This window comes from Salarias fasciatus, chromosome 18, assembly GCF_902148845.1.
Source record: "Salarias fasciatus chromosome 18, fSalaFa1.1, whole genome shotgun sequence".
Taxonomy (NCBI): domain Eukaryota; kingdom Metazoa; phylum Chordata; class Actinopteri; order Blenniiformes; family Blenniidae; genus Salarias; species Salarias fasciatus.
In genome coordinates this window covers 24,551,308-24,579,104 of record NC_043762.1, presented here as the reverse complement: position 1 = coordinate 24,579,104, position 27,797 = coordinate 24,551,308, and the positions used below count along the sequence as shown (strand labels likewise).

The 27,797-nt window shown below is 45.6% G+C and overlaps 3 protein-coding genes across 5 annotated transcripts in view; 2 read left to right on the top strand and 1 right to left on the bottom strand.

Annotated features, from left to right (window-relative positions):
• Nucleotides 1-54: 54 nt before the first annotated feature.
• sft2d3 (SFT2 domain containing 3) lies at nucleotides 55-2,326 on the bottom strand. The gene has a single exon (XM_030114889.1). The coding sequence runs from the start codon at nucleotides 2,282-2,284 to the stop codon at nucleotides 1,610-1,612; it is 675 nt and encodes a 224-aa protein (XP_029970749.1). The 5' UTR covers nucleotides 2,285-2,326; the 3' UTR covers nucleotides 55-1,609.
• A 2,185-nt stretch (nucleotides 2,327-4,511) lies between these two features.
• On the top strand, nucleotides 4,512-5,150 carry LOC115406119 (dual specificity protein phosphatase 18). The gene has a single exon (XM_030116025.1). The coding sequence runs from the start codon at nucleotides 4,512-4,514 to the stop codon at nucleotides 5,148-5,150; it is 639 nt and encodes a 212-aa protein (XP_029971885.1).
• A 1,923-nt stretch (nucleotides 5,151-7,073) lies between these two features.
• The window catches only part of pex5lb (peroxisomal biogenesis factor 5-like b), a 40,513-nt gene continuing 19,789 nt past the window's right edge, over nucleotides 7,074-27,797 (top strand). For 2 of the 3 annotated variants that reach the window (XM_030115385.1, XM_030115384.1), the window contains exon 1: nucleotides 7,074-7,469. In XM_030115385.1, the coding sequence (XP_029971245.1) occupies nucleotides 7,455-7,469 (15 nt within the window). In that variant the 5' untranslated portion in view covers nucleotides 7,074-7,454. The remainder of the gene's footprint in view (nucleotides 7,470-27,797) is intronic. The other variant, XM_030115386.1, reaches the window with a different exon arrangement.

The following is a 27,797-nucleotide window of genomic DNA, read 5'->3' as shown; positions in this document are numbered from 1 at the left end:
GTGACCAGTAAAATAGTGCCATAACCATTAAATTCAAACTTTAGTTTTTCAAAGTGTGTGATGAAAATGTTTATTTTCACAAACATTTACTACAGAAAATGATTACAGTCTTAACGTAACACCTATTTTATTGAAACCGTCTGATGTAAAATACTCTCAAATGTCCAAATATCTTTTATAGCAGTTGCTTTGTTTTCGGGTCAGATTGGAGCCACTTTTGGAGGCAGGTTTGGCCCACGGGCCTTATGTTTGACACGTTTGCTGTAGAATATCAGTTTTACTGTGGCTGGGCCATCAGGCCATCAGGTGATCTGAGAGCAGAACACTTCCCGGTGGCGTGCCATGACGGCTGAGGAAGTCCAGCATGAAGGGAAGAGTGAAAACAAAGGTCAACCTGGTAAATGACTCCCTCATAATCCTCGTGCTTACTGATGATAATCTGGCTGAGGCGTGTAAACAAACTGCTGTTAATGTTTTGAAACTTTACACAGTCAGTCCACAGATTTTTTTACAGGTTAGTTTTAGTTTCAGTGTTCAAATGTTTCAAAACATCAGATCACTTAAAAGCTACTTGGAATCACAGCTTCTTGTTTTTTTAACATCCATTTTGCTGCCATTTTTCTCTGAGGAAATTAAATACTGCACACCAGATGAAATGAACTATTCAACGATCGTGTGGAATGAAATGAAATCTCCAGTTTCCAATTCTCTCCTTTCATTTGATGATTAATAATCTCAAATAATTTAAAATGTGACAGTACATCGTCTTGAATGACCCTTCACTAGTTTCATGTATTTGTCACATCAGGATATTCACATAATAGATCTCAACTGGTTCCAGCCAGTCTGAAAAACTGAACTTTGGTTGAATACAAGCCCAGATGAATAACTGACAGTTACCTGCAGTTTTACTGATGTTAGTTTTGGACAAAAACAGGGCTGGTTTTTAACTGTTCATCACTGTGCCAGATGTTGGCATCATCTAAAGTTCTGGCCTTAACTTTCTCCAAAAATCATTATTCCGATGTGACGCTGTAATTAAAAAAGATGCAGTTTGTGTTTAGGTGAGAAACAAGTTCCTTTGAGGTCAGACTATCAGGATCATCTGTTTCTGTTTTTATCTCATTTATTCACTGCTTGACATCTCTCGGGTTGGACTGGTTTTAAACTGCTCAGGCTTTATTTCTGGTTCAAGACGCTTTGGTGTTGCTCTGCTTCAGGTTTTTCTGGCTACTTTCTGGGTGTGACAGCAACTAAAACAGATCCATCCCTTCTCCCGGTCTGAGCTTTCCTTTCCATCCTCAAAGTGTTCCACAAATCTGAAAAACCACCAAAAAGCAGAGTTAACTTTGGTTTTAATGAAGTTTCACTGAACTTTCCCAGCAGCACCCACACCGACCTCCTACCCAGGTACCCGGGTTTGGGTCATTAGTTTTAGGTAGGAAATGTTAATAAATGTCATTTGGTCCTCAGAAAATCCAGTTTGTAAGCAGTGAGGGTTCAATTCCCAGGCCAGGCCTGCACACCCGCTCAGGGTATCCCAGAGGCCGATCCAGAACCCGGGGCTCTGCACAGCAGATACGATCCAGGTCCGTGGTCCCGGTCCCGGTCAGATGGGCATGGTTTTCCCGGACACGGTCCTTTTGATGGCGGACGCGGCCATCCCGCCCATGAAGCGCATCCCGGCGCTGCCTCCGGGCAGCAGCGACACCACGTACCCGACGATGACGGCGACCTGCAGGGCGGCTCCCAGCGCCGTCAACACGGTGCTGTGGAGGCTCAGCGCCGCGTACAGAGTCCCTCCGAGCGTCACCAGGTACACGGCGGCCCCCGGGGAGGTGGGCAGGCCGGCCAGCAGCCGGCTGGGGCCCCGCAGGATGGCCACGGCCGCGATGGCGAACAGGGAGCCGAGCGACCACAGCAGCGCGAACTTCCGGGCGTAGAGCAGCAGCAGCGGGGCGTAGAGCGCCGACAGTCCGAAACACAGCGCCGAGAAACACACGCAGACCCCGGCGGCCACCAGCCGCTGCCGCCGGCTCATGCCCGGCAGGCAGGGGTCCGGCTCGGCCGACCACGGCCAGGAAAGGCCGCTGTTTCCACTGGAGCTCTGAGCGGAGCCCTGGCCGGACCACGGGCTGGACCACCGGCCGAACCAGCTCCCTGGGACCGGGTCCGGGTCGTCCATGTCCAGCGCGGTGCTGGAGCTGGACTGGGAGACAGTCTTGGCGGGTCCAGCTTTGGACTGGGCCAGGTACTCCTGCAGCTGTCTGTTTATGTCCGCCATGTTGGATGAGGCTCCTCGGGAGCTAGCTAACAGCTAATTGTTAGCACCACCGCTTCTTCGGGCGGTTTTATTACAGTGTACTTCCGGCTGCGTGGCGCGGCGCTGCCCTCTGCTGGACACAGAAAGAAACGCTTCACAAAAGCCTTCACAAAACCCTCAATAATATTATATTAAAAATACATTTTTACAACGCCCCCCCGCCCCGCTTTAATCTAAATGTGTGTGTGTGTGTTCACGTGTTTCTTGTACATTTTGAAACAAGACCTTTGACTTTCTGTCTTCAGGGACAGTTTTCAGCTGTTGGGCCTAAAATTACCTCCACAGATGATTGGCTGGAAAACCAGCATGCACCACCATCTATGGAGTGTGCGCGTGAGAGTGTGTGTGTGTGTGTGTGTGTGTGTGTGTGTGTGTGTGTGTGTGTGTGTGTGTGTGTGTGTGTGTGTGTGTGTGAGATTGAGTGAGTGAGTGTGAGTCTTATTTACAGCCGGGATCCGAAGAGGCAGAAGGTAATGCAAAGAAACACATTTAAACTGTGGTGAATTGTGGTGAATTTGACCTGGACATGTGTAAAGGGGCCTGTTTCTGCCTTTTAAACCCGAGGAATCATGTTTAGACTCAGCTTTCTGTTTTGTGTCCCTCATATTGACTGTACAGAAACATTGCTTCACACACATTTTTTAGTGTGCCCTCGGTGTGTCTGGTTGATAGATATCGTCATTTAAAAGTCTATTAAAACAACCTTGCAGTGGAATGAGAGCTAAGATTATGCATGTACATCTCCAGGGGAATTACGAACATATTTGATGTGCAGGGAAGGAAGTGTGAGAGGACCGTGTATGTAATGGTCAATGGCTGTTGGGATCCACTGACAATGAAAAGCTCCATTTTTACCCTGGTGCATGCTATATGTCCACATTACATTCATAATGCATAATAATGATACATTACCCTCACAAAATATGTTTCAAGAGAATAATCATTATCTTTAGCCTCTATTTATCTATTTTTCATGATGATTTCCCCTGAGGAAGCCCACACTACATTGATCTATTTCAACATTAACTTTGAACAACATGATGTAGGAGTTCTCATCTTGTTGACTGAATTCCATCCTGGGAGAATGAAATAAAAAAATCCCAGCCAATCATTTTACTCATACCTAACTCAGTTACATAAGAAGTGTCAGACGTGTACAAATGGTTGTTGTTGCTTTATTTGATGTGTGAGAATATTGATCTTGTAACTGATTGATTAAAAATGTGCGGAATGTTTGTGCTGCTCAGCCTTCTGAATTTAACAGCTCTTCTCCAAATGAGCACGTTTACCACGACAGCATCTGTGTGAGGGAGCTGATGAAGACAGGCAGCTTAAAGGAGCTGAATTTAACTACTGCCTGCATGCATGCAGGTTTTGTCACATAAATACAGCACCAACTAGTGGCTGTTCATACTAACTACATCATTTTCAACATTTCAGTGTGTGCATGGTTATAAAAATGTTGCCTTCCGAACTGAAATATTTTCTAATACAAAAACAGAAAAACAATACATAATTCCAGCTGACAGTTTCGCTGTTAACAGGGAATCAAAATGATGAGCCCCCTTCAGCAGGTGGCGCTCTCTCAGGCTGTTTACATGACAACGCTTTCATGTGAAAACGGAAAACTTTGAATGTGTGTCTGCTTACATGACGATAGTGTTCAACACAACATTTTTGAGAACGACTCTCAAGGTACAACTGCCTGTTTAATCCGTCTCCCTGGAAATGAAAGAAAACACTACTTTCTGAAAACACTACAACTTCATTTCTGTGGAAAGTTTTCTGAACTGCTGCTGCTGCGCATGCACGCCGCGAGTCGATACAGACAATAACAACAATGGAGTGACTGACAGAGCGTCATGACTCAGTCAAGTGTCAGTCTAACTTGCCTGTTTGTCCGTCTGAATGTTTGTGTACTCGCCATTGTGAATGTTTATTACCTTTGGTTGTATATCTGTGTGATTCTATTCTAAAACCAACCAACAGCACCACCTGTGGCCTGGCATGTGAACTGCAGCATTCTCATCGTTTCTGCCGCATTCATGTAAACAGATATCGTTTTCAAAACTATGCCACGTTAATGCTAAACCTTTCTGAAATAAAAACACAAAGCCGGTGTGTTCTCACTGGAAACGTCGTGTAGACAGGACGTAAGACTCTGAGCTGTTTTCTGTGTGTCCATCAGATGGCGCTGTCACAGATCACGCCCACGCTGTTCCTCAGTGGGGCCGAAGCGCCCATGAACGCCACTCTGGTGTCTCAGAAAGGCATCACCCTCATCGTCAACGCCACCCTGAACCACGCCTGCCCCACCTACCCCGGGGTGGAGTGCCTGCGCATCCCGGTGTCCGACCTGCCCAGCGCCCGCCTCGGCGACCACTTCGACCGCGTGGCTGAGCGCATCCACGGCAACCGGGGCGGGGGCACGCTGGTGCACTGCGCCGCCGGGATGAGTCGCTCGCCGGCGCTGGTGATGGCGTACCTGATGCGCTACCGAGGAGTGACGCTGTGCCAGGCGCACCGCTGGGTGCAGGAGAGCCGGCCCTACGTCCGGCTCAACGCCGGCTTCTGGGAGCAGCTGCTGCAGTACGAGAGGAGGCTGTACGGGAAAAACACCGTGAAGGTGGCGAGGGAGCCGTCGCCGCCGCCCCGGCCCCCGCCCAGGACGTCCCGGCTGACCTGGGCGAGGACTCCTCAGCAGCAGAGGCTCAGCCAGGTACCCAGGTCACCTGTGCTGACCCGCACGCCTCTGATGGCTCGCTCGCCTCTGATGTCTCCAAAAACCAAAATCCGGCTGGGATCCAAACCCAGCATCAAACTCTGAACCCAAACTACCGTCTCAGTCCTCCACCAGAAACCAGCGACCTTTGACCTGCCACGTGTAGGTGTCTGAAAGTACTTGATCCCCTATGATTAGCATGGTAGCGTGTTAGCTGTCCAGCTGCATTCTGGGACCATTCAGATATTTTTTTGTGCTTTTTTCTAGAAAAAAAAGTTCTTAATCCTCAGGGAACAGTGAGAATGATCAAACACACCGTGAAAACCAGAGTCCACAGATAAAGATTCCTTCCACTGGGAATTCTTTAAGGCTCTGCCCTCAGCTGAAGCTGATACTGACCTGATCACAGCTTCAACACCTCAAAGGTGAGAGAAGACAACCACTGATCACAGACTCCATCATTTTGACATAATCTGCGAGCATGACGGAGGCACAGTCTGAATTCCAGCCACCAGTGGATAACTGAAGTGTCTTCTCTTGTCATGTGTCCATCTTCACTTCCGTGTATTCCCATCATTTTCCCCTCCAGAGAAGGACGATGGACCCTCCTTTCCCGTCTCCGACATGCCAGAACTTCAAAATTAAAGCAATTTGGTCACAACAGGCTGGAAACTGCCTTTCTTGACAAGAACTGACGGAGAAGAGTTGTGTTACTTTTAATGTGGGAACAGGAATGAGGATCATTCTTGTGGTTCATCCAAGTTTTTCCAGGACAGGAAGAATACTGATTCCCTAAAATCCCTCCACATTTTTGTGGACCAGTCTCTATGGTCTAATAACATATCACCCTTCTGGTCAATTTAAAATTCTACGTAATGTAAAGAAGGAAGGAATGTTTTCCTTCAGCTCAAAAATGGTTGAAAAGTTGACTGTATGAAAATCCTCAGGAGTGTTCTTCTGTAGGTAAAGGAAATGTGTCTCCCAGTCAGTTTATGATCATTAGTGGAGAGATGAAGACATCATTAGGATGAGTTGATTCAACCTATAGAAAGTTGTCTTTACTTTTACAGACTGAGCTGATGTTTGTGGACTCAGGGTCTTATGGGTAGCTGACAGGTCAACCCGAGTGTGAACTCTGTGTCTGTGATGAGCGTGTTTTAAAATCCCCTGCAATTATTAATCAATTGGTGTAACGATCAAATAAAGGCCAAACTTGCTCCAGAGAGATCAAAAAACACAAAAAATGACCAAACATCAACTCATCTTACTATCTTGTTCCTGATCTCACTGGATTTCAGTGACAAATGCAGCCTTTGTGAAGCTGTAGATGCTATTGAATTTGTTGCTGGTAAATGATGTGCATCATATCAATAAATTCTTTTCTTCAGATCATTTTAACTTCAGTTATCTGAATCAGAAGAGTAAACTATGTGACAAAATGAACCTAAGTAAAACTAGTGTTAAAAATAAACACATTTTAGAACAACACAATAACTATGAATAGTGGAAAAATCAGGGATTTTGAAAACCTTTTTGACATTTTACAGAATATTCCTCTTCAGTTTCATGTTGCTACTCTTTAGAGTTTTCGCAGTATTTCAAAAACAGATAACAATTACACAAAACCTTTATAAGTGAGCTGCATGACTACTCATCAGACACAATGAGCCTGTGGTACAGTAGAGTAAACATTTTCTTCTTTATCTTTCCACTTTTTAAATTATTCTTGTATTCTTGTATAACTTTACAGAGCTCTCCAGGCACACCAACGTTTGTATTTGTTCATCACAGACTTCCATAACGCTAAAGAGCTTTGTAAGAATACCACGTTTATACAGACGAGGCCATTCAACTCTTTTTATTTTAAGCAAAATTAAACTTACTAAAAAGATAGAAATCAAAAAGTAAGTGAACATCAAAGTGAAACTGAGAGAACAGACCGCGCGTGGTGCTTTTATGGTGAAAAGCCCCGGCGGGCCGCTGCTGTGTGCAGCTCGGCTGTCTTCGGACTCAGTCGGAAGTGTTCGGCTCCGCTCGGTTTATTTTCATCTCGCCCTCCGCCGGAGCGGGGAGAGATGAGAAGCGGACCTCGCAGCGCTCGGGTGTCACGGCGTCGGACGGGCTTGACGGGGCGGACCGGGAGGACGGAGCGGGACACGGAAAGGACCGGCGTGCACGGACCGGGACACACGCCGGGCAGCGAGCACGGGCCGGGACGCACGGAGCGCCGACAGCACGGACCGGACCGGACCGCCGACGGCACCCGAGCATCCGCGCGAGGCGTGCAGCGGTTCCCCCGGACAGGCGCCGGGCGGTGCGTCCCCGCGGAGCCGGCTCGGGGTGGACTTGAGGCGGCTGCGGCTGCAGCTGCGACCCGCCGTCCGCCGGAGGAGTGACTGAGCCGGAGACATGTACCAGGTGCAGGTGAGTTCACCGCACTGGGCCACGACGCTCCGTGCTCACCGGAACTTTACTGCACCTACGAATATCTCTCATTTAAAAACATGTTGGTGATGTAAATGAGATTAATCAAAAATATGGTCTGACTTTCAGTTGTTTTACAGCAATATTTTAAAATGTGTTTATTCCACCAAACAGACAAACAATCTACATGACTTTATAGTTATATACCAGCAGATTTTCTAATTGTTTTGTAGCTTTCTGTTTATAATTGGATATTTTTTATATATTATGGTAACAGAGCCTCTCTTGTTCTGTGAAGTTCAAGTCAGTAACAATCACAAACCTTTAAAACCCAACTCGAACACTGATTGTAGACTGAATCTTTCTGATAATCCGAAAGCATCTGAAAGGAAGCTTCAGTATCCTCCTGACTCATTTGCCAAACTAGATATGTGGATTTTAATTCATGTTCAAGTGTTTTCAGTATAATATTCTGGAATAGTGGAGAAAAAATCCTTAAACCTGAATCTGACTGATGAATAGGAGTTTAAAGCTGCTTCAGCGGAGGAGCTTCATCACTTATTCACTTGAGCAGCTGGAGGCTGATTTTTACTGAGGTGGCAGACAACACACACACACACACACACACACACACACACACACACACACACACACACACACACACACACACACACACACACACACTGGTTCCGGTAAGTGCATCCCGCTCCAGGTTCAAAGTGAGTGGAGGCTTATCGATCAAAGGAAAATGTCCAGCTTAGTCAGAACAACACACACAGGCAGAGCTAAACTTTTGCTTCTGGAGCAGCACAGCCACAGCCATCCAGCAAAAAACAAACTGAAGGAAATAATAAACACAGTGTACAGTTCCACACCATCCTGACAGCTCTGTTCATCTTAACTGTGTTCTGCTCGTTTCCGGACTGGAAGAAACTGTGGACCAGCATCGTGTTCTTGCTGCTCTGTGCTTGTTTAATGCTGGTGATGCATCTGCGCTGCACAGCATGGGTCAGTGTGTGTGTGTGCATCTGAGTGCAGGTTTACTAATGGCATCGTGGCATTAACATAGACGCAATCGTAGACCAGTAATAACCAGCTTCAGACCAGCACCACTCACTATGAGATGAGCTTCAGACCAGGATCAGCGGCCATGAAATGATATTTTGTATGTAGACAGACTGAAAATCTGTCAGAATGGTGAAAATGAGCCACCAATAGCAGCACATATCCAGTCAGCACACTCCAGTCACCCACAGGCTGCATGTGCATGTGGAAGTTGTAGGAATGTGCATGAAAGGTCTCCTGTTCCTTCACTGTTACTTTCAGCCTTTCGTTTGCAGCCCTTGTTGTGAGATTTCTGAGACGGTTCTACCAGTAACGGTTCAAGTTGCATTGTGGGTCAGGACTTCAAGCTGTTTCTGGTGTTGCAGAAGTGAAATACTGAGTCAGCATCTTTTGGTCAACACTCTTGAGTCAACTCCAAGTTGTTGAACTGCCCTTTAAAGACACCAGTGCACGCCATCGTTGTTCTCATAGTGCTTCTCTAAGGTTCTCCTGTAATGATGTGGTACGTCTACAGTGTTTGCCTACGGGTTTGATGTTCTAGAAGTGTTAAGTCTAATGTTCCTGTTGGGTTCCACTGTTTTCTGAGAGTTCCTGTATTCCTCATGAAATGATCTGTGGCCTTCAAAGGCTGTAAACGTTCTCACTGTGTTCTCCAGATGTTCCTTCACTGTTTACTCTGAAGGTTCTGATCTTCTCTTAGTGCTTCTCAGTGTTCCTGTTATGTTCTCATAGTGAGTTTGTCTAATTATCTAATATACTTCCACTGTTCTTATATCGTTTCTTTCATGTTTTTAAGGTTCTACGTTCTCATAGTGTTCTGTTAAATCTCACTAGGTGGTTATTTAGAGACTTGATCGTTAATTTTTGATGTCTTTGTGACATATTGCAACAGCAGAGTTTTGCTGAACTTCCTCTTGTGCGTTGATGGTTTTACCTGAACGCTCTTGCACTTCTCACACTCACATCAGCCTTTTTGTGGCTATTTTCTCAACTTGCTGTGATTGGTCTTGAAGGACTCCGGGGTGATCTGTAACCTTGAGGTTTGAATGTCCAGCAGACGCCGTTTCAGGCTCTGTTAACGTCCTGCGGATGTCCTCTAAGCCGCCTCGTGAGCTCCCCGCTTGTTCCCGCGGTGTTCCTGAAGGGCCTTGGCAGTAATCTATAACCTGTGGGATTAAATGACCAGCAGCCGTCTTATCAGGCTCCCCTAATGTTCCTGTGATGTTCATCCAAAGCTCTGGGAGCGTCTCTCTCTTCCCACAGGGTTCTTCAGCTCTGATGCCGTACGGTAAATAGAATTTTTTTATCTGGCACATTTTACCTACCGCTGGAGTGTTCTGCCCTATTAACCCGTTCTCACACACACACACACACACACACTCACACACACCTGACAGCTGCCATGGGAGCTGCTCACACACCACTGGGAGTCTATTGCCCAAGGACGCCATATGGACGGGGTGAGTTGGGGGATCGAACTGTCAGTGTTGGGATTGAGAGACGAGCCGCTCAGCGAGCCGAGCCAAGGCCGTGGATGTATAATCCATCCATCTTTTATAGCGCTTTATCTCATTGTGGGTCACGGCGGGGGCGGGGCTTCAGCCAATTCTAGCTTATGAGTGAAAGCGTGGCGCCTTGGACCGGGCGCCGGTCCATCACAGCGTTGGCCCGTCCGTCGTTTGCGTTCCTCCGGCGTTCCTGTCGGGCTCCAGTGGAAACGCCATCTGCAGCACGAAAAGCAGTCTTCGTGGAACTTCCTCTAACATTGGTCTTCTTGAGCCTTTCTTGAAGGATGTGATCTGTAACCTTCAGGGATTAAATGAGCCGCGGCTTCCTGTGGTTGGAGGGTGATGAAGCGGCGGCGGCTCCGGCAGATTTACAGTTTAATTACTGTCCTGTGAATTACAGCTGAGCCCGCAGCCTCTTTTACAGAAGCCAGCTTCAGTCTTTCATCATCCCAGATCGGCTTCAGCTCCGCGTTCGGCTGCCGGGGTCGCTCTCACTTCTCCCCCGTTCCCCCCGTGGATAGTCACTCTTAAAGAGTGCTAAAGACAGAATCAGGGCGCTTTTTCATCCCGCTGACTCCGGTGGCTCCGACAATAGAGTGAAGCACTTTCACATAAATAAGCTTCTCATGCTATCAGTCTATCTTTCTATCTATCTATGGTGTGTATGAATTTCATCGATTCAAGTAAATCTTTGCGGCTGTGTAAATCTTGCTTTTACATGTCGGACCGCGGCCTCAGCACTTCATCACGGTTTCGCCTTTGGTGACATTTCATTTACCACAGGAGATGAAACAAAAGGTCGATTCGTCCAAAAATATCTGCGGCCGTTCATTTCCAGATTTATGTTCCAGCTGATTAATCACTTTTCAGACCGGGCTCTGAAGCTCTGCGGTTGATGATTTATGGATGGATGCACGAGTCGAAGTCATGACTAATATAAGTAGCTCTTTATAAATATAGGCTGCTTTATATGAGCCGATTCTGTTTCCGCAGTTTCTTGTCATGTCAGGGACTGTTGACACAACAACGCTTTCAAGTGAAAACAGGAAACTGTCGTTGCATTGTGGGGTCCGTTTTGAGAGCAGCTCCTGAGGTGGAACTCGATGAAAATGCTGCGACTCTGAGATTGTACAGAATAGATTTATTAACTGCTTGAACCTATTTTAGTAGTATATTCCTGTAAGTCCGTACTCGGATAGAAAGCACCCATTATTGTGTTTGCTGTAGAAATCGGCGCTGACCTGGCTGCTAACAGCTCTGTGGCAGCTCAGGTACAAAATGCAGACACGTTATCGCAGCCAGGAATTTTTGTTTTTGCTGGTGATCGCCGAACACTGCTGGTGAAGGTGTAACAAACACATTTTCACCCCTGTGTTTACCAGCTGATCACATTAAAGTTTTTCTTTTCTTTTTGTTTTTTTTTTTTTTGGAGGACCTCTCCCTCTCCTCACAAGAAAACATTTTCTACTTTTCAATGACAGAAAAGAGAAAATCGTCTGGCTGTGAAACGTTGAAATTGGACATCTGATGTCGCCTCTGTTGTACCGTTAAACTCGTCATGTCGCAACAACCAATTCCCAAGAAGTTCAGAGGTTGTGTTAAATCGAAATTGAAGGGAGGAGGCAGGGAAATGGCACTGGTTAGGATCTCTGCTCTTGGACCTGAGAACGAGTGTGTTCAGACTTGGTCCGATTCTATTGAATTTCACTGATTGCTGCATTAATACAGTCTGTTTGTTAACGCTGCTGTCAAAGTCTGCACCAAACACAAACATGTGGAATGACTTCAAGAAGAAGGCCTCATCAGCTTTGCTGCTACTGGTCTGTGCTGCGTTCATGCTTCAATCCGACGAGGTCGCACTGAAGCAAAGAGAAAACATGACGTGCTTCAGAAGCTCGGAATCCTCGCAGCAGATCTGAACCGGTCCGATGGACCGGAGTAGTTCCAGCTGCTCCTGCGACGCTTTTATACATCTGAGAAGCTGGTTGTCAGTTCTTAGCTAGATAAATAATCCATCATGCATTGTCTAGCTGTCCAGCTGGAGTTTAAATTCTGTTTATAATGTAGTGCTGTGTATTAGATTTTAAGCGCGAAGAAAACCAGAACACAGTCTGAACTATTGTCTTTTTTCGGGGGGAAAACGCTCAATATGTGTGATCGCTGCTGGAATCAGTCGGTTGGTTCGACTGTCTTTCATCTGAGGAACATTTAGTGGACGACATGTTTCCTTTTTTTTCTCTTTTGTCTTGATGTATTCCATATGAAAATCTAATTTCATCACAAAAACGTAAAACATACTGAGACTTTCAAGACAACAAAAACATGACAGCAAGCGAGTCTGAAGAGTTGATTTGATTTATTACTTTGCTGGTCTTTAGCCACTGGGGTGTCGGGGTTTACTGTCAGTGAGCTGTTAGCTTAGCTGTTAGCCACCAGGGTGAAAGACCCTGCAGCTGACGGCTGCACTGATGGTGCATTTAACCCCAAAGTGAAAGTCATGTGTTTATTTTCTTTGTCAGATCAGAAGTCTCATTAAACATTCCGCGCTGTCGGTATCATTCACAAAAAAATGGCACAAAGCTGTTGACAGTATGGAAAAGAGGAATGTAATTTGATTTTTTTTTTTAATTTACTCTGTATTTCACATATTTGTGTCATTAAGACAGTTTGCTTTTAAAAGTTAGTGATTAAAGACTGTGAGGTATTTCACAATTCAGCTTACTGATGTGGTTTTTTTGTTTGTTTTTTGTTTGTGGAACAGGAGGCAAAATGATTTTTTTAACCCCCAAATTTCTTTAATCACTCTTTGCTGCACAGTTTCTCTCAGAGGACAGAGAACCTGAATGTTTCCCCATTGAACATCTCTCTAAATAGGAGTTTGACCATGAGTCTCTTGAATGCACATGTTTAAGGAAGTTAAGCTGCTGTTCTGAAACATTTTGTCCATCTATGGATGTCTTGGTTAGCAAGATGCATATTAACTGCATTATTTGGGAAAGAAATCACATTTTTAAAGGACATTGTGAGATTATCGTTATTGAATTAAAAAATTAAAAAAAAGTTATGTCAGTGTCCGACATTGTGTTGTGATGGGTCAGCCCACATAAAGAATTATGTTGATCAGAAGTTCCTCCTAAAATCCAGACATTACCAGGAGTCTGGTCAGGATAAGGAATTGGAGAATTGGTAGTTTTATTTGTTAAATTTGTACCAAAGACGACTAGGGTTAACCAGAACCCCAAATCTTGAGCATGCTAATCGCGGGTCTTAGAAGACGTTGCCTCGGGGTCTGTTTGATACCGTGTGTCAGTGTGCATCACCCTTGACCTTTAGGTTTCAGAGATGGGTGTGAAATGTGGGTTTGTGTTTGCGGAGCACGTCGGCAGTCAGTCATCGACCTCCGTGCTGGAAGCAGGAACGACTGTCTGACACAAAGCTTCCGTTTCTGACATTTTCCTGCTCGGTTGATTCTATCAATCACTGTGAAGTTTAATCACCAGGACCTTGAGGAAACTGTCCAGAAGCAAAAAATGAGTGTGTTGCGTTGCAGGGAGCCTGGGAAAGAGGCGGGCGTCTGTAAATCCTCAGAGCTCAGAGGTGTGTCCCCGGTGTTCGGCTTAACTTGTCTGGAGAGCTTGTAAACTCGGCTGATTGGCCCTTTGAAGAGAGTGGATGGCGTCACCTGTGATCCGCGACAACAAAGTGCTGATAAAACACAAAGGAGGAGAGCGGGGCTTTGATGTGAGGCAGTCCTGGCTGTCTGCGAGCGCCTCTGGACTGTCTGTCCTCCAGCCTCCCCGCTCGTGTTTTCTCTCATTTCAGATTTTGTTTTTGCCTCGATTGAGTGAGTTTCAGCCTGAATGTAAATTAGAGAGCGTTTCTGCTGAGCCTTCACACTCGAGTGCTGACTCGGCGGGGTCCGTGTCGGCTCAATGGATGATCAGGAAGCATTGGATGTTCCTGTCAGATCAAACTTCACTCGAGCGCCAGGCTGCAGAGCTCCTCCTATTATCTCCGAGCTGCTGCTGACACCTGAATCCGTGGAGGCAGGAAACGGGCGAACAGAGACAGAGCGAAACCCCGGAGTCTCAGCAAGTCATTGTTTCACACAGGTTTCAGTCTAACTCAGCTTTTCTGCAGTTGAATATATGAAAACACTTGATAGAGAAGTTTGTGAGCGGTACGTGTTCGTCGATTTCCCGCATCCGTTGCATTTCAAGCTGCGCTGCCTCGCCCCGGCGCTCCCCTCATCTCAGGTCATTTGTATGAAGTTGAATATATGCAAATGAGGCGCAGAGAGCCTGTGACGTCTTCACTGGCTGTACTGGAACAAGGACAGATTACCGCACGGCTTCGTTCCTGCCTCAGATATTTTCAGAAATACTTTTCCTCTGAGCTGATTCAGTAATAACAGCGATGAAGATGATCCCTGACAGTCACACATAGAACTCCACTCCGGTACATCCTTGTTTTACCACATTTGACCTTGTTATGGTCGTGATTGCTCATCTTTAGACTTTTGAGGTGGTTAATGCACTAATCCTAAATGTGTCCACCTCACAGGGAGAGATCTCTGCTCTGAGTCTGGGATTTGGGCCTTTCTCTTCCTGCACTTTGGTTCAGTCCCACTGTCCAAAAAGTCGACATCAGATTCACCTTGAGCACCGGCCCTCAGCTGTGAACGTCAGTGTGTGTTTGACCTGTGATGAACTGGAGACGGGTCCAGTGTGTGTCCTGCCTTCGCCTACCTGCAGCTGCGACCGCCTGTGAGTTGTTTAAAGTGGAACAGACGATGGACAGTAATCTCTTTGTGGGGCGTCTCTGAGGCTGTTTGAGCCCCACCTTGAAAATGACACCGTTTCTTAAGGCCCCTCTGCTCCCGTTCTGTCTACGTTTTACTGTTTAGTTTAGTAGACTGCTAAACTACTCTAATCCTATTAATGTCATTTTTTTGGGGTGAAATAATTTTAACCTTTCAATAATTGTTTCTCTCCTTTGTCACAGCAGAAGCTCATATTTTCTGTTGTTTCAAATACTTGTGGTATATTGCATGAGAAAACAAGCAACTGTCAATTATGTCAATTTTTCTTTCATCTTGTCACCTTAAACACAGTTTTCCTTCTTGTGTTTCTTTGGTGACATTTTGTTGAAATGCATTGGTTCAAGGCAGTGGTTAATTGTTTTTTTTTTTTTTCAATATAGCGCCTAAAACAACATTATCATCTCTATTTCACATGAACAAGTGTAGATCAGTTCTAGTTGCTCACAGACTCTTCTATTTTAAACAGAACTGCATTAATGGTTCTATTTCATTACCATTTGGGGTTAATTGTTGTCTCTGAATTGTCTGTAGGTGAGTTTGCTGTTGTATGTTGGTCTCTGTTTGCCCAGCGATGGAAAGAAAACACACCTTATTAATCCCTTTGGGGAAATTCCATTTTCCTCCATTCAGCCATTGTTTTGCTCAAGGGTAGTGGTTCCCAGGCAGGGGATCCCATTTTGTTCTGAATGTTTTAACAGATGAGTCAGCATTTAATTCATTTATGTCACAAAAACGTTACTCAACTTCACGAAACTAAACTTTAAAAAAAATAAAATAAATAAATGAAAATAATATTTAGTTTAAGTGTCTCCAATGTACACAAAGATGAAGTTACAAATAGTGGGGTGAAAACTTGCAGCGCTTCAGGCTAAAAAGGAAGATTAATCTGTCAAAAAGTGAAAGTGTACCAAGAGAATATGTCTTATAAAAACCATAGACAAGCTTAGAGCTGAATTCTTCTTTTTCCATGAATAAACAGACAAACTAAAGTTTGAAATAGAGCAAACTGAAGCGGCACCAGTCCACCAAACACCCTGAGATGCAAACCCAAGAGTTTTTCCTCAGAGAAAAGGAACAGAGTATCATTCCAGAACCTAATAAAGAAAACGCATTAAACTTTTCATATGTTTAGAGTTTAGTTCAACATTTTTTTTTCTTAATAGTACGGGTCTGGTGGGGTCGGGGTGTCGCCAAGGTTTGATGGTGAAATAACAGGAATAGCTAGAGCAGAGGATGTGGGAGGGAGGGATGTGAGTCCTTGGTGTATCGGAGGTGTTACTGCAGCACGTCCTGGAAATGCTCCTCGTTAAAGTAAAGCCAAACCTTCAGCTCTTCGTGGTTTTCCTCAGAGCTCTGAACGTCCTCCTCCCACTGAGAAACAGTGCTGAGAAAAGTGCATGATGCCTGGAATGAAAGTCAGATGAACTTTCCGGGGAAAGTGAAGCCTTCTCTAGCCTTTCTTTGGAGGTAAGTGCTGCACACTCCATCGCTCTTTATTCTCAGGGATGTTTTTCGTCTGATCAGATCAAGCGGCTTTCTTCGCCGTCCAGCGCTGCAGACATGCTGATTGTAGACGTTTTGATGCGAACTGGGTTTAGATTGCTGGTCCGCAGCCACTCGTTGGCATGAATTGTGAGGATCGTTGGAATACACCCGAACGCCACAGCTTCTTGGAGAGAGAAATTGCCCACTGATAGATAACAACTGCTGCGCTGCCAAAATGTTCCAGGAGCGACTCGGAAGCTCCAGATGAACGATCTATTTCCAGAAGTGTCAAAGTAACGAGCCTCCAGGGAGCAAAGTCTTTAGGTGAAAGGAAGACTCCGATTCAATCAGTGTAACCTTACGGGCTGCGGTGTGAAGATAATGAACTGAGGTGATGAGGGGGGAGATTTCAGAGTCGTATGGCATCAAACTGTCTCGCTGGACGACTTCCAGACGTGGTGCAGATTAGGCGTCAGGAGGCTGTTATCATTCTAATAAGAGGAGAGAAGGTGTTCGTCCTCTCCGACTCCTCGCTGTGTCACTCCCTCTCATTAAAGCACGAGGCCCCCTCGGTGTCCGGCCCCCCGTCTGCGGAGGAGCGCTAACATTTTGGGAGTGTTTCCGATGAGCGCGGCGGGGGAAAGGGCACGCCTGACCTTGGTGACGGCGCTGGTGCGAGCGGATGAAGGGATGAAGCAGCTCTTCTGAAGAGGCTGCGAGCCTCGCAGAGCGGCGTCCTGCAGCTTTAATTACACTCTGAAGAGCAGGCAGGCCTGTGCTGCGTGCAGAGAGGTGGAGGAGGAGGAGGCTGCGGTTCAACGCCTCCCCATCAGGGCTCTATTCTTCATGGATTTCCCGCAGTAACTTTGTGGAAAGCAGCAGGGTTCTAACTCCTAACTCACTGTCTGGCACTCCCTCCCTTCACCGTTCACACCACGAGAACTCCCCAAGCTCACTGTGGCCATGTCGGTGTGGTTATTCTTTCTGATAATATTGTTTCTTTGCAACCATTTTTTCTAAAAATCTCCCAGATCTGTGTAAATCTGCACTGAGATGCACACATCTTATTGCTACTCCTGTAATAAATAATTAAATCAGTGTTCTGAGTCAGAGGCGGAACGGATCTCGTCAAGGGCAGCGGCGAGCGCAAACTGCTGCTCAACAACTCGATATACAATGTAAATGCTTTTAATATGAGTTTCCAATCAACCGACACGGAAAACACGGTCCAATTACACAAACGCGTTCTGCAAACGCTCTGCCAGAGTGTGGATGTGCAGCACACGTCTCTCCTCTCCCCCTGTCTCCATCTCTCGCTCATACAATATACACACAGATCAAGCGTGAATATTTTATGTAACAATGAAATCCAAGGCCGGAGCCCTGAAGAGAAATAAATGCATGTTTTCAGAACAGATGCAAGCAGCGACTGTTGTTGGCAGCCTCCTCAGAACCGTGCACTTCCACTGGGTTTTATCCTCTGTGGTTAAGTTCCTTTCAAATGACAGCTGAACCCACTGGACCTTTGTTTTGAAGAATATGATTCTGTTTATATTTTCTGATCATCAAATTACACAGAGCCTTGGCACGCTCATAAGTGGGTGGGTGGACTTCAGTTGCGAAGTAGAACTGTGTTACTAACCTACAAGCAAAGTTAAAGCTCAGCTAAATGATCTGAGGTTTGCATGTTCTTCCTCAGCATGTGTGGGTTTCTTCAGGATCCCATTTGAGGTTAATAAGGCCTCATTTACTTGACGTAAAGGTAAAATGGAGCACTTTTGTTGCATTTTGGATGTCCGTTTACACGACAGCGATGGTCACAGCCACAGAAATGGGCAACTTTTTAAAAATGGTTCCCAAGATGAAACATTTTTAAAACACAGCAACGGGTAAAAGCACAACTTTCCGGAAAGGCTGCGACTGCTCACACACACCATCTATAGTAAATAGAAGGTGGACAGAGACAACAATGTTGACCTGCACATAATCTTCCGAGTGAACGGACATCAGTTTCAATACGTTGCCATGTCATCATGAAACTTTATCGAAACGAAAACACCAAAACGATGCGTTTTCACTTGTAATGTTGTATCAGTGTGTGGGTGTGTGTTCGCCCTGTGATGGACGGGCCTGTCCGGGGTGCGTCCTGTCTCACCTCAGGCCAGCTGGGCTCGCCTGCAGCGCCCAGCGACCCTGAGCTGGATGGACGCCGCAGAAGACGGCTGAGAGGATGCATTAACATTTTACAGATGGCTTCAGACCTGCAGAACTCCAGGAGAGAATGTCAGATGAGGCTGCATATTTACACTCATTATCTATGTGTGAGTCGCAGCACCGTGTGGGGGAGACGTTCAGGTGAAGCCTGAGCGTCGGCCTGCAGTAAACCTCTGACAGCAGCTATTTTCGCCCGGCTCCAGAGTCGCGTCGCACGCCGTGCGTTACATAATAGAGCAGTTAAAGTTTGATGTCAGATTGGGGTCTGCGGATAAAATGCCTCTTTTTTTGGTCTGATAAAGCAGCTCGGAGGGAGCCAAGGAGATAAAAGACATGAGTCATCATGTCTGACACGAGTCAGACGCACGCCAGCGATGTGCAGATCGATACGGGCATCTCGTATCACCCCATTCTGCACAGCGAGATATGTGACCTCTGTTCAGCCACAGTCCTCATCAGTTGCTGAATTTAGACAGCAGGTAGTTTGTCTCTGTTTCCCTGCATATTAACGAGGCCTCTGTGGAGCGATCTGCGCTCAGTTTAGTGCTGCTGACAAAAACATCTCCTTTTGTTTTAGGATGTAAACACTAAAAAACTCACTGCTCACCGTTCAGACTGACTGACAGCAGCGTGAGAGACGTTCCTCTGTGAGCGTCGTTAGCGTCAGCAGCCTTAAGAAAAGAAAAAGCCATTGTTTTCTCTGTGCCTGCTTCTTCTTGTGATTAGTTCGTGAATCAGTCGGAGCGAACGCCAGATGCAGCAGATGTAATTCCAGATAAATTTAATGACTGAATAAGTCATTAAACTGACCCACGCAGCGCCACACGTCTTACAGCTGCACTACGATTCCACTGCTACGGCGCCATTATCAGGCCTGACAGGAAGACTCTTCTTGTTGTTTGTAGTAACAAGTAAAAGAGTTTTACCTGTTGTCAATTATTTTTGACTAATGATGGTTGTGCAAACATGGTTCCTGTGCATCGAGCTCACCTCTGTGCACGTGTGCCTCTTCAGTGCACAGACAGGATGAACGCTTTATTTGGGCAGTAAAATCCAGAAAAGACTCCCAGGAGAGTGATTTTCTGTTCTCTCAGCTCAGAGCTTTTAAGGAAAATATAACTGACAGTTTGAAGAAAGAAGCTGCTGTTGTCATGTTTGGATTTGCTGATTCTGTTTCTCCGTTGTGGATCTCAGAGGAGCTTCTCCTCAGTGGGCAGTGCAGTTATCGTCAGGTTTGTTCTGGATGGAACCGGCATTTTCCTGTCTGGGATCCATCCATTTCCATTCATCTTTCTAACGTCCTCGTCCTCATGGGGTCACCGTGGCAGTATGGAGAGCCGAGACGACGTCCCTGTCCTCTGCAGTGTCCTTCAGCTGTTTTGGGGGATCCCACGCCTCTTCTAGACCAGACGATGTGTACAATCTCTCTCCAGTGGGTCCTTGCATTAAATGAAATGAAGTCAATAATATCTGTAGAGAACAAAAGACAATAAATTAGGAAAAGAGTGATTCCAGCAGGAGCAAAAGATGGAGGTATGTTAAGGTGAAAGTCCACCTAAATTGTGGCGTGCAGTTGGAGAAGACACTCCAGTTTGTCGGTTTGCCTGAAACTGGCCTATGAATAATGAAGAGAATAAGAACAGCCTCAGTGGACTTGGTTCCGTACTTCTCTCATAGGTGAACGGCCTTCAAAGTGGCTGGAGCGGACCGGGATGCACCCCGACGCGCTAAAGCCCCGGCCCTTCCACCGTGCACTTCTTAAAAGAGCTCGCGGTGTGGGTCTGGGTGGCAGCGCAACTTTACTTCCTTCCCGCCACAGTGGCAGAGGTCATGTTTCATCATGCATTTTAATGAACGTGTGAATATTCAGTGTTTAGAGGAGGAGAAGTGAAAATGACAAAACACTTGTTCTTTTGGGACTGGCGTTCACACTCATCCCAGTTGTTCCAGTCAGACCTCTGCTGTGGGTTAAAAGCTACAATAACACACACACACACACACACACTCACACACGGCCTGCTCTGGGACTCTGCGGTTTTCAGTCCATTAAGTGGAGCAGAGTGCAGTTGTTGTTCCGCCATGTTGTTCCAGAAGACGAGGCAGATTCACTGCCACAAGGTCACGTCCCGCGTTTTCATAAATCCACCGGAGAGTCGGCGCGTCTCCGCCGAGAGCCACGTGCCCGGGGCGCGTCACGCAGAGGCCCGAAGCACCCGGGATGCCCAGAGACCGACGAGTGATGGAGCCTCACCGCCTGGATGAGCGATGGCTTCAACCGATCCCAGCCAGCTGAGCCTGCTCTGCAGAAGCAGTTTAGACTGCTCAGGCTGATTGTTTTTCCTTTTGACTGTAAATCATTAACAACTTCTTCGTCAGTGCATCTTCCAGCATTTGTCCTCTCTGTAGCGTTTCAGTGAACGGTCCAGAGTCTTTATCAGCAGGTGGAGCCGCCGATGTGGAGGCTGCAGTGTGAACGTTTGATGTTCCACATCAAGTTCTCACAGACAATAATCAACAACTCCCGTCACCAGCAGCTTTTCAGAAAACAATCCTGAATTAGATATTGATTTTCCTGAAAGGCAGAAGCCTTTTCAAATGATCAAATCAGGCCTTTATCTTTTCTTTGATGAGCAAAATTCACCTCAAACATGAGATGAAAGCCATATTTACTCATAAATGCAGAACCGTGTGGAATTTGTAGACACTGTGTAGATGATTTAAACATCTATAGTTCCACTTTGCTGTTGCACAGACAGTGTAAGATACCCTCATACCACCGTAGCCAAGTCATTTTTAGTACCAAGACCTCCGAATGAGACTAGTTTTAAAGGTGACATTTGCATGTCGAGATCTACTGAAAGATTATTTGCTCAGGGGATGGAAGCTTTGTATCCTCAGTTATTATAGCTAACTCACCAGCAGTCCCGATAAAACACATCAAATAAGTGTGTTTGAAATGTTTCAACTTACACAGCTCACTACAACTTGTTTCTTTTAATTTATATTTACTGTATTTTCAAAATAAAATGCACTGTGGCCGATCCACAGGCCATAAATTACATTCACACAGCTGCTTGTTAGTTTGTTTTTACTAAGAAAGCTTCAGCAAGACTGATGCAGAACCAGAACAGGAATAATAGTTCAATCTAAATTAAATTGGAAAAGAATTAAACTAAAGACGACTCATTAAAAAAAAAGATAAGCATAAAGCTGCAGAAATTGGATCATGAGCAGGATGAAACCACGAGATGAAAAAGACTTTGCCAAAAAAAAAGATCTGATTAAAAAAAGAAAGCCAATGAAATATTAAAGGCACAGATGTTTTCAAAAGCAAGAAGTATGTCGAAAGAGTTTTACTGAAGAACAAACTGAACAGCGACAGTAAAGAAGCTACTTTAATCTTTACATTTGAAACCAAAAACATATCTCTAAAGTGATGCAGTTTTATCAGAATAGTATCAATATTCTTTTAATTTATATCTCATGTTATCAAGAGTTTATTACAGTATTGACAGTGGTGACACTAATGGAGAAAAGAGGAATATAGCAGGAACCTGGGTGACTGTGTGTCTGCAGGCTGTTGATATGCAGTGTTTTGTTAAGTAAATAGTACATTTGATGATTTACATTTATTTAAAATGGACAGGTGAAATAATGTTTGTCTTTCTGCTGCTTTCATTGGAAGATTGACTATTTGAAAATTCAACTCTATTATTTACTGACAAATGAAATAAACTGTTTAAACTTGAAAGATGCTGGAAACGGGATTTTCAACATAAAAGGCCAGAGACCGGATCAAGGTGGAGAAAGTTCATAAAGCAAGATGTTAATCTGGATTGTGAAAGACTCATTCTTGAATCCAGATCATCACAAAACTACTTAAGACACCAGACTAAATCATTCAAGCTCAAAAGGTTTGGAAGCAGCTGTATTGAAACTGTATTTTCCAGAGAGCATAAAGAGCAGCAGGTTAGTTTGTTGAAAGTGGCGCTCCTGTACTGTACTTACAGTGTGGGTGAAGGAGCCACGGGAGGGAACGCTCTCATACAAGATTAATTAGCGGTGAAGCTGCTGGATCATTGGAGGATATAAATATCTAAACTCTCTGGGGTCTGATATTCCTCCGTCAGCCAGCCCGGCCGCCGCCGCCGCCGCTGTCCTTGGCACGTTTTTCACCGTCGCACCCTTTATTTCTCTCTCGTTTCACTTTCACTGACAAACCGGCGGGGTCATCGTTCACTGGAGGTGTGGAGGACCCGTCCTCCGTCTTCTCTCCCTTGTCCGTCTCCCAGACCACCAGAGACCATTTTAATGGTTTCCATTCCACCTCGGCCTGACTGCGAGGTTGAACTTCAAGACTCTGTATCTGAGCAGATGACTGGAATTTCATCTGAAAAGACAGAAAGCTGCACGTTGCCTGTAAACAGAGGACCAGGCGTGAGGCTGTGCAGTGGGACGCTGTGTGTGCTCACAGTGACCGGTCAGCATGGCCCAGAGCAGGCTGAGAGGAACAGGTAATGGACATAAACCTTCCAATAATGCAGCAAATCACCCTGAGGCAGGGCATTGTGCCATATAAAACAACAACAACACAAAAAACCCTTCTTTGATTAATGTGTGATTACATGACGAAGCTGTGTCTCTCTGAGTATCACTGGATTGTAATTTGCTGTTTTTCTTCATACATGGAGAAATATCCGTCAGTTGTTAGACGGAGCTGTTTTCCAGTCCCCGTGATGGTGGCTCCATCCTCCATGTCACCCTGTGTCTGTGGGTGGAGGCGTCCTTGAGGAAGCTCCCAGTGGAGGGGGACTACCTTGCAGGGCCAAGAACAAAAGTCAAATCCATTTAAACAAACGACAGACAATCCAAACACATCACATCTGGGGAATGCACTGAAGGCTGGCTGTTCCTCAAACAGACATGTGGGCCTTCTACTGCAGGCCCGGGATGCTTTGTTTTTTTTAATCTGGAGGCAGGAAGGCAGGTGATACCAAGTTCACAGATCTTCTCCAGATAGCAGGAGCAGAAAGCTTCCTCCTCTCCTGCAGCCCGGATGCAGACCGAGCAGGTGGATGTGCTGCAGCAGCACTGAGCTCAGCTCTGCTGGGACTCTGCTGACGGAGGACTGTTTGCTCAGCACAACAGCAGGTTATTTTTAGTTCAACAGCATCTCCAGCAGCATCACACGCATGCACACATCTCCCCGTCTACACACACACACACACACACACACACACACACACACACACACACACACACACACACACACACACACACACACACACACACACACAGAGTCGCGAGCGGCACTGTGGGGAAACAGGACCATTAAACAGGAAAAGGGTTCAGTTTTCATCCGATCGCTGCACCTTTGTTTGCTCAGTCTGATCCTAGTTTGTTCTTTCAAGTGCAGAAAACACAGAATTTAAACTGTTAAACTGTTGGGTGGGTTGGGGGTGGGGGGGTGGCATTGCTCGGCATAGCTCAACAACTGTCGGCACGGGGCGCTCGTGTCGGGCCCGCCTGGGGCGCCGGAGAAGCCCAGGCCAGCCCTGGACATTAGAACTGCTGTGGAAATGAAAGAGATGCACAGATTAAATCACTGAAATACCAATAAAACACGCAGTATGAACATAGAAATAGAAAAAGACTGTAAAAACATATGAAAACACACAGACCCAGCAGAAGTACAATAGAAAGAGCAGAACAAAGGTAAAAACAGCAAAAAGAGTAGAGATGCGATGAAAGATAACAGGAGATTATGAGAGGTAAAATGTAATAAAAACAGTGCAAACATTTGAAATAAGAACAAACACTGATAAAAAGACACATGAAGTGGAAACACATTGGGACTGATGATGGAAACACTTTAAACACAGCAGAAGTATAACATGCTCAGATGAAATCAGTAACATGCAGTGGAACTAGAAACAAGCTGAAATACAAACAAATGAAGAAAATGTGCAAAACTGCAGTTCAGATTTCAGAGTGAAAACAGTACAAAGGCAGGAGACAGAAACATGACAAATGCGGTAGAAACTAAATAAAATGTAGTAGAGAGAATAAAAAAGTAAGAGAGGTGCAATAAGAAGAATCACAATAGAAAAGAGTTCAAACACTCCGGAACTGACACTGAAATCCAGAAACATTAGGAACTCAAACAGATGAGTAGAAATAGAATGCACAACGGAGAAGCCTGTGAAAATAGCAAAAAGCATTTGGAATCAATAGCAAAGAGATCAGACGTTCAGTAGATACATAGAAACAGTCAAAATGCAAGAGAATCAGATTAAAAAAAACACACTTGAAATGAAGTTGGAACACAAAGAAACACCACAAAAAGCAGTATGATTACTGTGGAGAAAAAAAACCCCAAAATTCTGTAGACCATGTGGATTAGAGGCACGATAGAAAATAGAATGATGATATATGAAAACCTACAAACACACAAAGTGAAGAAGAAACAGTAGAAACGAAGAAGCTGCACAGAAACACAGTAAAGACTCACTAGAGGCAGAAGCCCAATAAAAATGCAGTAGAAACTTTACTCAAATGTAGAAATGAAGTAGGACACATTGGAGACGGCTGCAGTGGAGAACCTGCAGGCTCACCAAACATGAAGCCAAAACAGTCGATTGTTGGAGCAGTGAGGAGGGAGAACCCTAACAGAAGCACTTTGACCCTGAGCAGTGAATTACATTAATGTGACGGAATGACGGCGATGTAGCAGAAACTCAGCAGACACTGGAAACAGACACAGTGTAAACGGTAGAACGAGTTCTTCCTCTCCTGTCTTTCTGTTTGCTCCTGCTGGACGTTATTGATAATCTGAGCTTGTTTTATGAGTGTTAGAAGATGAAGGAGCTCAATGATCTGTATAACATCACCACGAGCGTCCAGTCGGTAAGTCCCAGTGAGTCCATGACCCGCGTTCACTTTGTAGCAGAAAGGGAAGCCACAGTTTCACTTTCACACAAACACACACACACACACACACACACACACACACACACACACACACACACACACAGGAGCCATGATGGAGTCCAGACGTGACGCGCCCGTCTCTCCACTCTGAATCTGATGGATCTGCGGACGATAACACCGGGAATCCAGAAATCAGGAGACGTGGAGCTGCTGCTCTCATGTCTGCATTCTAATAATAAAACTGAGGCTGATGTTTTATTGATCAAGCTGTCCAGCCTGCTGGGTTTACTGAGGCACGCTCCACTCCAGCAGCCCGGCTCTCTGCCAGCAGATGCCTGTCACGCCTCATTATGCTGTCTTCTGAATGGCAGGAGGGGGGCGGTGGCTCACCTGGGGGGCAGACCAGCCTCACGGTGGCTCACCTGGGGGGCGGACCAGCCTCACGGTGGCTCACCTGGGGGGCAGACCAGCCTCACGGTGGCTCACCTGGGGGGCGGTCCAGCCTCACGGTGGCTCACCTGGGGGGCGGTCCAGCCTCACGGTGGCTCACCTGGGGGGCGGTCCAGCCTCACGGTGGCTCACCTGGGGAACCCGTTCAGACGCTGCTCCACCTGGACAGCCGTACCTGATTCAAGAGGGCAGAAGCACAAACATAGCGGAGGGGATTTCTGTTCACCACAGCAGTTTCATTATATTTAGATTTCTTTTTTTTTTTTTTTTTGTCTGTCAGAAACCTTTAATTTGCTTTTCATTTTGAATAAAAGCTGTCTGGATCAACACCCCAGTGTCTGGGTCATGTCCTCTCTACTGTTTAACTAGATGATATAGCTAAAGTATTCCTCTTGATCTGGATCATACACCTGGTTTAGATCTCTGTATTTGGATCTTATTCTGAATCCATGTACGTGTTCTTCACCTTCCAGCATCTGGATCATATCCTTGTGTCTAATAACTAGATCTGATTCCATTGACCACTCCCACAGGTCTAGATGTGAAACATCTGGATCATTTCAGTGTGTCTCGTGTCCAGTTCCCTGTATCTGCATGTAGAACTCTCTCTTTGATCATACACCTGTGTTTTGTGTCTGGAGTTCTGTTTCAGCATCATGTGCATCTATAGATCTCTTCATGTTGATCATATCCCTGTACGTATTACCTCCCAGTATCTGGACCATAACCCTTTGCAAGATCCCTGTGTCTGGATGACACACCTCAATAATTAACTAGTTCCCCGGATCCGTATGATTTATCTCAATAATTAAGGAGTTCCCTGTGTCTGGATGATATATCTCAATAATTAACCAGTTTCCTGGATCTGTATGATATATGTTAATAATTAACTAGTTCCCTGGACCTGGATCATATTCCTGCATCAAGCCTCAAGGTCTTTGTATGGAGCTCATGTCTCTTTTCATCGAGCCTTTGATGATAAAATGGATTTTCTTCTGAAAGACTCCAGATATGGTTCTGGAAGTGTTGTTATTAATTGACTGACTGATTGATTGATTGGTAAATAGAGAGAGATTTTTGATGTAGCTGGATATTTGTCTCCAGCAAAATTCCATGTTTTAAAATGTATAGATGTTTCCAGATTATTCGTTGTGTTGAACCACTGACCCATGTGAACCCAGACTGGACTGATGCAGAGTTCACTGCGTTGTTGACTGGTTTTTGTGAATCCTGGACTGAGTGTTTGTGTGTGCTGGTATAATTAAGCCGTGTTGCAGTGCTCTCAGGCTGGAGGGCCGTGGAGGTTTGTCGGCTCTGAGTGTTTTCACACAGCGGCCGGCCTCTGTGGGTTTTTATTGTGCGCCTGTAGCTGGTAAGTGCTCGCTGCCGTCACGGGAACACACTGAGACGATGTGTTGTCCAGCGCCGCTGGTAGTTTGAGTGTCTGGTTGTTTTGCCTCCTGTTCTCACGTCAAAACCTAAAGTTTCATCTGTGTTTCATGTTCTGTTTCTGTCTGAATTCTGTTTAACTGGAGAGAAGCACTCCACTACACAGGTTGACATATATTCAGGTTGAAGGCTGGAAAAGCAACGTGCTGATGAAAACCTCTACTGAACAAACTGTCTTGAACACAGTCAAGGTTTCTCTTCTTAGAAATTCTCTCTGCAGAACACACTGAAAAGCAGAATCTTTCTTCGCTCGTCCAGGATGCAGAATCACACTACAACTACAGCAGTCCGATCAGAACAAGATAAGACTGCTTCAGCCACCATGACAGTCCGATTATAGAGAGAAGTTGACGAAAGCTTTGAAAACTGCTGATCTTATCTTTGAATTTGCCATAAAATGTGATT

Excerpts from the sequence above, each read along its gene's own strand:
- sft2d3 (XM_030114889.1), bottom strand. The coding sequence starts at position 2,284 with ATGGCGGACATAAACAGACAGCTGCAGGAGTACCTGGCCCAGTCCAAA.
- LOC115406119 (XM_030116025.1), top strand. The coding sequence starts at position 4,512 with ATGGCGCTGTCACAGATCACGCCCACGCTGTTCCTCAGTGGGGCCGAA.